The 13,922-nt window shown below is 38.3% G+C and overlaps 1 protein-coding gene across 2 annotated transcripts in view; it reads right to left on the bottom strand.

Annotated features, from left to right (window-relative positions):
- LOC113077852 (phosphatidate cytidylyltransferase 1-like) overlaps positions 1–13,265 on the bottom strand; it is a 26,120-nt gene extending 12,855 nt beyond the window's left edge. For both annotated transcript variants that reach the window (XR_003281397.1, XM_026250121.1), the window contains exon 1: positions 12,891–13,265. Coding sequence is in view for 1 of the 2 variants with exons in the window: in XM_026250121.1 (XP_026105906.1) it covers positions 12,891–12,953 (63 nt within the window). In the remaining variant the exon portion in view is untranslated. The remainder of the gene's footprint in view (positions 1–12,890) is intronic.
- Between the last annotated feature and the right edge of the window lie 657 nt (positions 13,266–13,922).

Genomic DNA, 13,922 nt, shown 5'->3' on the forward strand with positions numbered 1-13,922 from the left:
GTGGAGAGAAATCCCCTCACAACTAACTGCAAACTGGCATTCAGATCTGCATCCATTTTGTTAGCAACGCCCCTACTTCCATTCATTGATTGTGGAAATCATGGCGCCTCATCCGTGATATCAAATGCTTCCGCAGATTTATAGTATTCCTATAGCATTTCACCTGAGCATTGTGAATCATGTGTATGTCTTAGTTCTCGGTTCTCATCCACAGAATCTCGGCCATGATAAGTGCTGAATGAACGACAGGCTTTCCGTTGTAACGTCGTGCAAGGTAAATAAGAGGGTGACGTAGTGGAGAAGAGTAATGATAAGATTCAAGTTAATCAGATCTTGTTTTAAACGTGTGCTGAAATAAATAACATTACTGGAAAAGATCGGTTCGCGGCTTTAGAGAATCGTTATCGAATCTACGTCATTTAAAAAAACTATTAATCTAAAACTATTAATCCAGCCCTACACAAGACTAACGTTACACCACATTATGTACAAGAAACTGCAAAAGAACAGGCACATGTGGAATGCAAAAAACATGGTGACATTAATTTTTATGTAAATTTAATGGGCAATATATTGCATCACCAAAGATAATTGAAGCCATGTACATATATTGTGCGACAAGTCGATATAGTGATTATTGCGACAGACCTATCCCTACACACTAAATATTGCAGTTCCCATTCATAACAATATGAGTGAACTGTCTTGAGTATTTTTTAGGAATGCTTTTAGGAATATTGCATAAACGCCTTCCAAGAAACAATTCCAAAAACAATGAATTAGGTGAGCGAACCACCAGACACTTGGATTGGAGACATAAAACAAAACTCACAGTTCACAAAGTGTCAAGATTCACAATGTCATAATTCAGTAGTCAATCACCATGAAATGCAGCCCTCCATGGAAATCACAGATTTACCAGTCAAAGTAATAGAGAGCGACGGTGGACAGAATATTAGCCAACATAACTTATGCAAATGCTAGACAAATGCCTATGAGGAAAATCAATCGGGATTGATGACATGGCACCTGAGTAGGTGTGGTACAGTAGACTGAAGATCCCCGTCTGCTCCACGCAAGGTGAAGAGAGACTGGTTTCTCATCTTTCACTGTTGTCTTGGCCAGCACAAAACAACTACAAGCCAAAGAACAGAATCAAATATGGCTAGTAACAGTAGCAGATGAAACTAATAAATGAGGTGAAGTGGAATGTATTAAAAGAGGAAAAGTTGGATCATCAAAGCGCGTGGTTATGATTTGATGAATAAATCAACATGTTCACAAGGGCTGAGTTACAGTAATTACTGAAATGTATAATATCAAGAACCAGTTTACAGCATTAGTTGACAGAAGAAAAATTTACATGTACTGTACTGGATAGATATCCAAATGAATCAATACATCATGCAATCAAGAACAAAACTGAATTGAATTAAGAGCTTGTGAACCAAATCGAATCGATTAGTGAAATCTGTCAATATGGAGCCCTAATGATCACTGATAACATCATTGTGGGAAAATATTACTGGCTAACAAGGATCGGTCATTGCCAGTTTGTAAGCCTCTACATGTGGTTTTTCAGCAGCAGCCCACATCCTGGAAAACCTGATGTGTAAATGTCTCATTATCCGCAATAAATCTGCAATCTTGATTTAAATGCTATGCCGGCAGTCTACCACTATGATCACCGAGCGGTTCATAAAGTAGCTGATCTACCTTTCAGACTGAAAATCAAAATATTGCAAGCTAAAGAAAAAGAAAATCCCACCAGCAATTTGTTTTACAGTACCCACATGTAAAAGGTCCATAGCTAACGAAGTTAATATGTACAGTATTGTTCAAAATAATAGCAGTACAATGTGACTAACCAGAATAATCAAGGTTTTTAGTATATTTTTTATTGCTACGTGGCAAACAAGTTACCAGTAGGTTCAGTAGATTCTCAGAAAACAAACAAGACCCAGCATTCATGATATGCACGCTCTTAAGGCTGTGCAATTGGGCAATTAGTTGAAAGGGGTGTGTTCAAAAAAATAGCAGTGTCTACCTTTGACTGTACAAACTCAAAACTATTTTGTACAAACAAATTTTTTTTTCTGGGATTTAGCAATCCTGTGAATCACTAAACTAATATTTAGTTGTATGACCACAGTTTTTTAAAACTGCTTGACATCTGTGTGGCATGGAGTCAACCAACTTGTGGCACCTCTCAGCTGTTATTCCACTCCATGATTCTTTAACAACATTCCACAATTCATTCACATTTCTTGGTTTTGCTTCAGAAACAGCATTTTTGATATCACCCCACAAGTTCTCAATTGGATTAAGGTCTGGAGATTGGGCTGGCCACTCCATAACATTGATTTTGTTGGTTTGGAACCAAGACTTTGCCCGTTTACTAGTGTGTTTTGGGTCATTGTCTTGTTGAAACAACCATTTCAAGGGCATGTCCTCTTTAGCATAGGGCAACATGACCTCTTCAAGTATTTTAACATATGCAAACTGATCCATGATCCCTGGTATGCGATAAATAGGCCCAACACCATAGTAGGAGAAACATGCCCATATCATGATGCTTGCACCTCCATGCTTCACTGTCTTCACGGTGTACTGTGGCTTGAATTCAGAGTTTGGGGGTCGTCTCACAAACTGCCTGTGGCCCTTGGACCCAAAAAGAACAATTTTACTCTCATCAGTCCACAAAATGTTCCTCCATTTCTCTTTAGGCCAGTTGATGTGTTCTTTGGCAAATTGTAACCTCTTCTGCACATGCCTTTTTTTTAACAGAGGGACTTTGCGGGGGATTCTTGAAAATAGATTAGCTTCACACAGACGTCTTCTAACTGTCACAGTACTTACAGGTAACTCCAGACTGTCTTTGATCATCCTGGAGGTGATCATTGGCTGAGCCTTTGCAATTCTGGTTATTCTTCTATCCATTTGGATGGTTGTCTTCCGTTTTCTTCCACGTCTCTCTGGTTTTGCTCTCCATTTTAAGGCATTGGAAATCATTTTAGCTGAACAGCCTATCATTTTTTGCACCTCTTTATAGGTTTTCCCCTCTCTAATCAACTTTTTAATCAAAGTACGCTGTTCTTCTGAACAATGTCTTGAACGACCCATTTTCCTCAGCTTTCAAATGCATGTTCAACAAGTGTTGATTTCATCCTTAAATAGGGGCCACCTGATTCACACCTGTTTCTTCACAAAATTGGTGACCTCAGTGATTGAATGCCACACTGCTATTTTTTTGAACACACCCCTTTCAACTAATTCAACTAATTGCCCAATTGCACAGCCTTAAGAGCGTGCATATCATGAATGCTGGGTCTCATTTGTTTTCTGAGAATCTACTGAACCTACTGGTAACTTGTTTGCCACGTAGCAATAAAAAAATATACGAAAAACCTTGATTATTCTGGTTAGTCACATTGTACTGCTATTATTTTGAACAATACTGTAATACTGTAGAGCAGCAAGGCTGCATTTAATTGTACAGTAAAAAAAAAACATCCCTGATTCAGGAAGGGGGTCTGAAGGCAAAAAATATATATATTGTGTTTCTAACTTATTAATTTTAAGTTAAATTGTGCTTTGTTGGTATAGTGTCTGCTAGAATGTAATAAATATTCAGTGTTAAATATTTTTTAACTGTTGTCTTGTAATTGATTTTTTTTTTCTTTGACAAGCAAGCAAGACAAAACACTAACACTAACACTAAGCACAGTTGGGCTATTTAGTTTATTCAATGGTGAAAAGAATTGATAAATTGTTTGGTATTTAGCCTTCGGTCCTCGGCCCAATGTTTCATTTTGTTTGGATTAGGCTTTGGCCAAGAATTTTCATTTCGGTGCATCCCTATAAATAACATTACCAGTATGTAACTCTTATAACATAAAGGTTATTCCACCATATATTTAATCTTAAATGCAATGTAAGTTGCTTTGGTTTGAAGTGTCTGCCAAATATGTAAATCTACATTTCAGAAAATAACTCTAAAGGTCACAATAGTCAAAGACCACATTGTACAATTTCCAAAATTAGCCAATGGACCAAAGCCTTTGGACCATGACTGTAAGAAGCTATGCTGATGAGGTAATTGGGAGCAAACTGCATAGAGCAGGGAGGTCACTCACGTCTGAAATAGGGCTCAGATTAAGGCTGGTAAAAGAAACCTAACTATGCTAACTTTTTAATGAGGACACACTCAAGCCCCCAGAAAACATTCATGGTAATGTACAGATCAGCTACAGATGCATGTAATTTAATAAAAAAAATGCTAACTTTCTTATATTATAGATTTATTGCACACAAACTGAAATATTTCAAGAGTTTTTTTTGTTTGTTTGTTTGTTTTTAATTCTAATGGTTATGATTTACATCTTAGGAAAATAAAAAGTTCATTAATCTCAAAAAATTAGAATATTCCATTTTGAGCTTGATTAGTTTGATAACCTCTTGGGCTAGCTATGTGAAAGACTACTGACTTGGCAATGGTCCAGAAGACAATCATCAACACCCCCCACAAGGAGGGTAAGCCACAGAAGATCACTGCTGAAAGGGCTGGCTGTTCACAGAGTGCTGTATCAAAATATATTCATAGAGAGTTGACTGGAAGGAAAAAGTGTGGTAGGAAAAGGTGCACAAGCAACAGGGATGACCACAGCCTTGGGAAGATTGTCAGGAAAAGCTGATTCAAGAACTTAGGAGAGCTTCACAAGGAGTGGACTGAAGCCAGAGTCAGCAAGAGTCACCACACTCAGATGTCTTCTTCAGGATAAAGGGATGCAGCTGTCACATTCCTAGAACCAAACCACAGCTTAACCAGAAAAAAACATCAGAAGCAATTCACCTTGGGGTCAGGAGGAAAATAACTGGACTGTTGCTCAGTGGTCCACAGTCCTCTTTTCAGATGAATGTAAATGTAGCATTTCATTTGGAAATCAAGGTCTAGAGTCTGGAGGAACAGTGGAGAGGCACAAAATCCAAATTCCAGTGTGAAGTTTCTGAAGTCAGTGATGATTTGGGTGCCATGACGTCTGCTGGTGTTTGTCCATTGTGTTTTATCAAGTCCAAAGTCAGTGCAGCCATCCATCAGGAGATTTTGGAGCACTTTATGCTTCCATCTGTTGACAAGCTTTATAGAGATGCTGATTTCATTTTCCAGCAGGACTTTAGCACCTGCCCACACTGCCAAAACCACTTCCCAGTGGTGTGCTGACCATGATGTTACTTTGCTTGATTGGTCAGCCAACTCACCTGACCTGAACCTCACACAGAATCTATGAATTCTCTATTTGTGAAGTATTGTGAAGAGGAAGATGAGTAACATCTGACAAACAATACAGAGGAGCTGAAGGCCACTATCACTACAGGGGGGATTTTTCCCCCCACCCCAACCGGATCTGTGTTAGTGTAAGGAAAAGTTTGACATGGCATTGGGAGGAAGCTTTGTGTTGTGAACATTACTAAACAATACAATAATTTATTTTATTTCAACCAAGCAAGAAAAAAAAAACATGATGTGCCCTTTAGAAGAGAAATTGCTCTGTGTGTCCTTTAAGAACTGTGTGCTTCACACATGTATCCTACTGCCTATAAGGGTCCTAGAAGTGTAGGGGTAAGAAGACTAGCTGGCTGATTAGCTGCTTCATAAATGGATCTACACTAATCCCTGAGAGAAAAAGAGAGAAAAGCCCTTGTCCAGATCTATTCCAAAAGGCCTAGCACACACCAAAACACAAACACAAAAGGCAGAACGACTACAGCCAGCAGTCACCGCATCTCTCATTCAGTTTCTACCTGCAGAGCTGGCATCTGTAAAAGGATGTGCTGAATAGACAAGGATCATATAACCAATGAACAGTGGAGATGTCAAAAAACCTGCCAAATCATCACTTCAGCAGTCTACTACAGTATATCTTCTCTAAAGTGCTTCAAGGGTGAAAATAAAGCATCTGTAAAGGACAATATCCTTCGTGGACTTTTTTCCTGGTGGTTATATCTTGGGCTAGTTTTCACTGTCCCTTTAAATCCTTTACAGCAGTGGCAAAAAAAAAGGGCTGATAAGGAATTCCTACTGTTGCAGCAAATACCAACATGGACGCACTCACGGATGAGGTCAAAGGTGGCTGCAGCAGAATTCCAAACGCAGTGTTACATACTGTATTCCGTGCTAATTAGTCCACTGTTGCATTATGAGAGAAAAACACTACTGAAAATACTAGCACAGTTGCTCACTATTGTATGTTCTGCAGAATACAACACATAAAATGTCCCCCTTACCAGAGAGACTACACTAAAAGATGTGTCCTCCTGAGCAATGACGCGGCCCATGTGTTAGGTCTGGTGGGACTACATGTTTTATCCAGCTATAGAAGATGGAGTGTGTTTGGGAAATATGTCTGAAAAAGTCATCAGATATAATGTGCAACAGTTTTTATCAGCAAAATTAGTTGGTCAACTACCAATTAGTGTTGTCCAATTTTCTTTTTTAAATAATATTGATTCTGAATATTAGAAATGGTTTCAAAACTCATTTTCCACAGTATCAACAGTTGTGGTGCCTTCTCTTCTCTCCGCTTTGTGTGTTTTAATTTACTAAAGATAGGAGTCAGTTGTGCTGCATGTTTCAGAGCAGAGAGTTTCACTGTGTTCATGCATGTACCTTTTTAACCACAAACTGCATCTCTGCCATGTGCTGTGAGTTTGGGAATGCAGTGTGCCACAAACTCATTTTCACACTCATTTACATAATTTCCAACAACTGGACAGATGATTGTAAACCCTTTGTGACAGAAACTTAAAATTCTTAATTAAAGGTTGAAGGTTTAACTTTTATTATTATTATTATTATTATTATTATTATTATTATTATTATTATTATTATTATTATATAATCTCCCTCAGACCAATGGGGCTTGAGGAATCTCAGACTTTCAGTTGATAAATGTCATTTTTTTCTTAACTTAGATACTGTTCAATTGTTTTAGTTTCTGTGTTATCAAAAAAAAAAAAGGTATCAAATATCAATATTGTGTAAAGCAGTGGTCCCCAACCCCCAGGCTGCGGACCGGTACCAGTCCGTGTGTCATTTGGTACCGGGACGCACAAGAAGGAATAATTAATTTACATTAAAGCTGCAGTTGGTAACTTTTGGCACTCGCATCTGGCAGAAGAACATTGTAACCGGAGTTACTTCTCTCTGTTTAAATCTATTGCGATTCATGCAGGTACTGTGCTACTCTGCAGCGTTGCCGACCCCAACCAGACTAAAATAGTCTGAATATAAACACTTTTTATAGGTGTACCGTAGTGATTCAGGACAAGACAAAAACACGGTTTGGAAAATGGATTCATGATGTACTCGCTCATTATATATATTTTTTACATTTTCAACACAAAGCAAAACTGTGGCACAGCCTTGCGCGGACTGGACCAGAAGAGCCGTGAGCGGTGGATTTTTGCAAAACAAATAACAGAGGTGGAGGTAGAAGTGTCCTGAGCCATAACAATCTTTTATTTTGGAAAAAGGCCAGATGCTCTGTGTTATTTTCATGGATTTTATATTCGTTTTTTTGGGGCATCTTATTTTTTAGGCATGTTTAAACATCACCATAGTGACCATAATCAGTGAAACAAAAGTGGGTTAGGGGGCAGAGAGGACGTTATTCATGTTATGTTGTTGGCACGATGTTAAAAGGACGCTGCTAAATAAAGTTTTATACGAATACACAGTGGATTCATGTTTATTATTATATTTACAATATACCACAGTTTTTATGCCAGTCGTATCATTTTATTTTGTATTTATCCATCACACCATAAAGCCCCGGTCCGTGAAAATTTTATCTGACATTAAACCGGTCCTTGGTGCTAAAAAGGTTGGGGACCACTGTATTACAGTTGAAAATTCCATTATCGTCAAAAAACTAGTAGCAATACACGTTAAGTTTGGTCTACCGCTAGTCTAGTACCAAACAAGCACTAACCACAGTCCTAGCAACAGCCATAGGTTAAATTCTGAGGGAATGCAAATGCATCTTGACTGCAAAAGTTAAGTCTCTTTGAATAAACCTGTCTGACAAATGTATAAACGTAAATGGTATTTTCGTCAGGAAGAAGGAACATAAGAAAGCCTATGATTCAAACTAACTGAAAAAATGTTACTATCACATAGCATACGATCACATCAGCGCTACCAGGCCTAAACGAAATTGTGTAATTATAAATCACACAAACTGTGATTATAATAGGTGCTGAGTAACCAGCTTTCTGTGGTAAATTGCAGAAGTAAGCCATGACACGAGAAGAGAGCGAATCTCTCGCTGAGGCAAGGCTGCAGGACAAGGAGGTTATGATGGTCCACTGAACTCCAAAGACTGCTGAGGTGCTACATTGAGCAGAGCAGCCTGCTAAAGCCCAGAGAGACTGAGGATCCTCAATGAGAGGAAAAGAAAACAAGACATTAACAGAAAACCATGAGGCTGAGCTCTGTGGATAACCTCAGTCATCAGTTAGAGTGCTGGGCTGTAAATACGGCTTGTTATGATGAGTGAGGGATGAATGAGAGACTGACCTTCACAGAGCCGGCTGAGGGGCTCTAGATGGACACTCAAAGCTCTCCCGCAAGACATCGGCATGAGTCTTATAAGGTCAGCCGTCTCCACTCCAGGACAAAAACACAATGTTCTTTCAAAGCCTTTGTATTTCTTTGACTAGATTTGAAGCATTTGTTTTCAAAATGATTGAATCCACTGTAGATGTCTTCAGTGCGTTCCTGCGCTCACTGATGGTGCATCATTATTCACTCATTATTCTCATTATAAGCATGGTCAAAACTTTTCCACACCTCAGAGTTTGCTCAACCAAAACGTAATCACCAGAGGCAAGCCTCCGTTACACCTGCTCAGCATTCATTTTTGCATCTTTCTCGCGCTAATCGAAACGCATCACATGACCGATTGTTTACCTCGCAAACCGGAGCGCAAGCCCGAGCCCGGCCCGAGCCCGGGTAAGATGATAGAAATTAAGCCCAAACCCGACCGAACCCGTCGGGTCCCGACGGGTCCCATCGGGTTCGGGCAAAGATCTTCAGCTCTAATCGAAGGTGGGCCGCCAACTACTATTAAAATAAATTATAATATTGTTCATATATGTAAAAATGGCATATCATAATAACTTCATTTCATTATATATATATATATATATATATATATATATATATATATATATATATATATATATATATATATATATATAATTAAATAAGAAAATTATCTTAGATATTTTTGCTGCATATGCTACAGAACAACAGCAGTTGTGCCAAGCGGTGCCAGACCGAGTTATTTTCTGTTCATTGCCAATTCATTCAATAAAGACAGTTAACAATCTGTCTTCTGAATACTAAGTTATTAACCCAACAATAGCGGGGTCAGTAAATTTTTTTGCAGTGGGCCACGCAAACATATGTGTTGGGTTGTGTGGGCCGCAAGTTGAAAAATGTTGGGAACCAAAAGGGACCGGAAAAGTTAAATGTACATATAAGGAACAGCGCGACGACCAATTTGCAACTTATTAGGTCAATTGGCAACATGATTGGGTAAAAAGAGCCTCTCAGAGTGGCAGTGTCTCTCAGAAGTCAAGATGGGCAGAGGATCACCAATTCCCCTAATGCTGCGCCGAATAATAGTGGAGCAATAACAGAAAGGAGTTTCTCAGAGAAAATTTGCAAAGATTTTGAAGTTATCATCATCTACAGTGCATAATATCATCCAAAGCTTCAGAGAATCTGGAACAATCTCTTAACGTAAGATGCACATACTGCATCAGTCTGACCGGTCAGATCGGATTTAGCCTAGCTTTTTCATGTTCTCATGCTACGGAAAACGTAAACAAGTCAGACATTTTCGTAGAACACATTATAAATGTCTTTCCAGAAACAAGCTTGTGTTGTTGCAAACTGTAAGTCAAGCAGAAAAAAATATATACTGCTAGTTTTCTCACCTATTTGATTGTTGAAACTAGCGGAGATGTCAACATGGAATAAAGTCGCACATTCCAGCTTCCTGCATTTCTGATGATGCCTCACATGACAAAATCCATAAAAATAACAATAATCCAGCGCGACAGCAACATGTTGTCATGTCTTAAGACAATATATGTATTGCAAACTGTATTGCTATTATTCTTGTTTTTAGTGTAGGCATCACAACGCAACAGCATTGCCAGAGTAACACACATTCAGCAAAAACGAGAAAGAGCTTTTGGATACACAAACCGGATATGAGGTTGCGATACACTGTGTGGACAGTCAGTTATTAGAATCAGATTCCATCCAGATGCACAAAATCTGATTTGGGCTGACAGTCTGAACGAGGCTTATGAAGTCTCCTGTCATAGCATTTTAATAAAATAAAACTGTTGTTTCTAGACAAATTTATTATTATTATTATTATTATTAAATGTTTTTTATATATTGTTTCATAATTTCGTATGTTTATTTTATTATACACGCACCTTTTTAACATACAAAATTATTACAATATTGAATTATTTAATTTTAACTTACAATTATTTAATAATTATTTTAAAAACAAGTAGTATTTTTCTTAAAATCTTGCCACCAATTTGGTTTGCTTTTCAAAGTTTTGGGTTTGACAAAAGATGCTTTTGGCCTTACTGTTGCTATAATCAATAGACAAGTGCTGGTTCCCTAATTTACCCACAGCTACTTGTAGGGAACTTCTCCAGGGGAAACAGTTTAAAGACACGACAGCCTTCATGCAGAGATCTACTTCAAAAGCCTTGTCTATGACTAAATCATTTGTAATTACTGAGTCATGAGTTCAATTCATCCATTTCCAGGATGGCCACTGTGCTACTTCCTTTTCAAAATTTCCACACTGTGGCCAAGTGATTTGTTGTCACATGTGATCTATGCTAACACTCAGCTAACAACCGAACTACATCATTTCCAGGGAAGATCTACTCAATCAGATACAGATACATAAACTATATAACAAACATGAACTCCTCTTTATACACAGTGCAGCTCAGCAACAGGATCTGTAAACAGATTTGGTTAGATGTTAGATATTCTAAAAGCAAAGCACATAGCTCCATGTGTCTAAAGTATTGATAAAAACAAAGGAACTGATTACTGATAGCAAAGTACTGACATTGAACGCTTTCACAATTTGAATTAAAGCACCTGCCTTCAATCTGTTCTTAAAGGGGACATATGATGCTTTATTAAATATCATTATTTGGTGTATTTGGTGTAACAGAATATGGTGATATGCTTTAATGTTAAAAAACACATTATTTTTAAAATACTGTACATTATTGTAGGTCCTCTATGCCCCGCCTCTCTCAAACATGCTGTTTTCTACAAAGTCCCTCCTTCCGACAAGCGCAGTCTGCTCTGATTGGCCAATTGACCAAGTGCATTGTGATTGGCACACCGCAAGCACTCGTTGGATATGTAACGCCCCTTTCCATAATCGTGAGCTTTGTCTTTCAAAATAAATGTTTAGACAGTTAATAATGTTCTCAGTTTTACCATCAGTTCAAATAAAGTGCTTTTGCTTCCATCTAGAAGCACACAGCATCTCCCTGACTTGTCTGCTTCAACACTAACTACGGTTACTGAAACCACACCTTCTTTTTTCTTTCTTCTGAATATTGGGGACGGCATTAAGCAAATATTTCCACATCATGACATAGACATGTGGGGCGTGTGTGAATAAGCCCTTTTAGGGGCCTTGGCAGATTCTTAACTTTGATAAATAATATCCCTTTGGATATGAGACTTTAGTCTTTTCAACTTTACAAACCTTATTTATGCACCAAGAGCTTGTAACACTCCAAAGAGAAAGGAAAAATGTGAATCGTATGACCCCTTTAACTAATAAAAGCTACTAATAATAGCTGACCCCAAAACTTATCTTGCAGCTCTTAAATAAATATTTCCCAATATAACAAATATATACTTCTAAAAATAAATGGATTTTTCAGTTCAAGATGTGCGTAATGTGTTTACTATCCTACATAAACACTGGAGCTTTAGTCATGTCACAACAAGCTCAATGGCACCAAATATGTTTCACAATAAAAAAAAAAAAAATGTTGATCATTTGAAATGGTTGCCACAAAAAATGCTTACAGAGGACAATGTTACATTTTCTCTGACATGACTGAATCTTGAAAAGATTAAAAAAAAAAAACTTTCTACTATGTAACATTATATATATATATATATATATATATATATATAATGTATATAATGTACAAGAGAGGTAAAGAAAATTAATGGAAACCACAGAAGAAAATCATCTGTGTTTAGAACAACAAAATGATGTCAGTTTTCATTTCTGGCTGCACTATTACCTTAACGAAGTTACATGGTTTCTGAACTCTAATTCAAATGAGTTAAACAGCTCTGCATGACACACACCGCCTGACTCTTGACAGCGGACCGAGGCTCAAAACATAACGCGCTGCCTATGGTATGCCTAGACATCATTTTTGGGCATGACAAAAACCTATCTATATGAGATGGTCAAAACAGAGCGTTCCAGAAGTGTCTATGATAACCAAAAATGCTGTCTATGTAAGCAGCTCAATAGGTTTTGCGCCACAGCCACTGACACTGGCTTTGCAGTGTTTGGCTCAGCAACTTCATATGAGGCAACCGACAGATAAATTAAAGGCACAGTCCCCGAACACTAAGGCGCCATAATGTTGCTTTAAACAAGTTATTTTGTGTAATATCATCTCAAGTTGAAGCAGTCTGACTGGTTACTCGTTAGCTGGATGGCTAGAAGGTCATTCGCAGTCGAATGAGAGAAATAAGCCTCCCGAGTGAGCGCGTGCTCTATAATAATTACCTTGTCACTGATGTTTTCAGTGCTGTCAGGATCTCCTCCTCCTCGCCGTCTCAGCTCCGTCATTTTTGTTTAGCTTATTTCAGTCTAAATAATGCATAGATATCGTCGCAAGTTCGCGTTACAGTGAAGCAGAGCGGAGTTCGCGTCCGTCTCGGTAATCCGGTTAATTTAACCTAACGTTACTGCGACCATCAGTGTGTCTCACGCGGCAGGTGGAGGGACAGAGACTGCGTGCATTTGTTTATGCCCGCAGATCTGCTGTTGTTTTGTTTAAATGGGAGACCAACCTCTCTATCTCTCTCTCCTCCTCCTCCTCTTCTTTCTCCTCTCTCACTCCCCCAGTGACTCAACATAAAGAGGAAACACTGCTCCACTGCGGCTGGAGCTCGGCCACTTCACTCCTCAAACTTTCTCTACAGTCCAAATGTGAATGTTTCTTCTTGTCAAGTCATTTTTATGATAAACTGAGTTTATTAGTACAGTCTTGTTCAAAAGTTTTGGCAGTGACATTAGTTTTTTTTGTTTGTTTTGTTTTGCAAAGTTTGCCTTTAGTATTTGTATATTATTTTCCAAATTTCTATGGTATACTGAAAACAACAACAACAACAACAACAACAACAACAAAAATTACACAAAATTTGCAGTTTTTGGTCTTTGTTCTTCATAACCTCTGCAGTTCGCTCTGGCATGCTGGATATTAGATTCTGGGCTAAATCCTGACTGATGGCGATCCATTCTTGCCTTATTATTTCTCAGAGTTGATCACAAATTGCACAATTTGTGCTTGTCCACCTGCCTTTTGAGGACTGACCACAGGTTCTCTGTGGGATTGAGATCCGGGGAGTTGCCTGGCCACGGATCCAGAATTTAAACGTGATCTTCGAGCCACTTTGCTTTGCTTGCTTTATGCTGGAAAATGTATGGATCATCACCAAATTGCTCATGGATCGTTGGAAGAAGTCGCTCTTGCATGACTTTTGATACCATTTTTTATTCGTGGCAGTGTTTTTGGGAGGAATTATAAGAGAGCCC

This window comes from Carassius auratus, chromosome 5 (genome assembly GCF_003368295.1).
Source record: "Carassius auratus strain Wakin chromosome 5, ASM336829v1, whole genome shotgun sequence".
Classification (NCBI taxonomy): domain Eukaryota; kingdom Metazoa; phylum Chordata; class Actinopteri; order Cypriniformes; family Cyprinidae; genus Carassius; species Carassius auratus.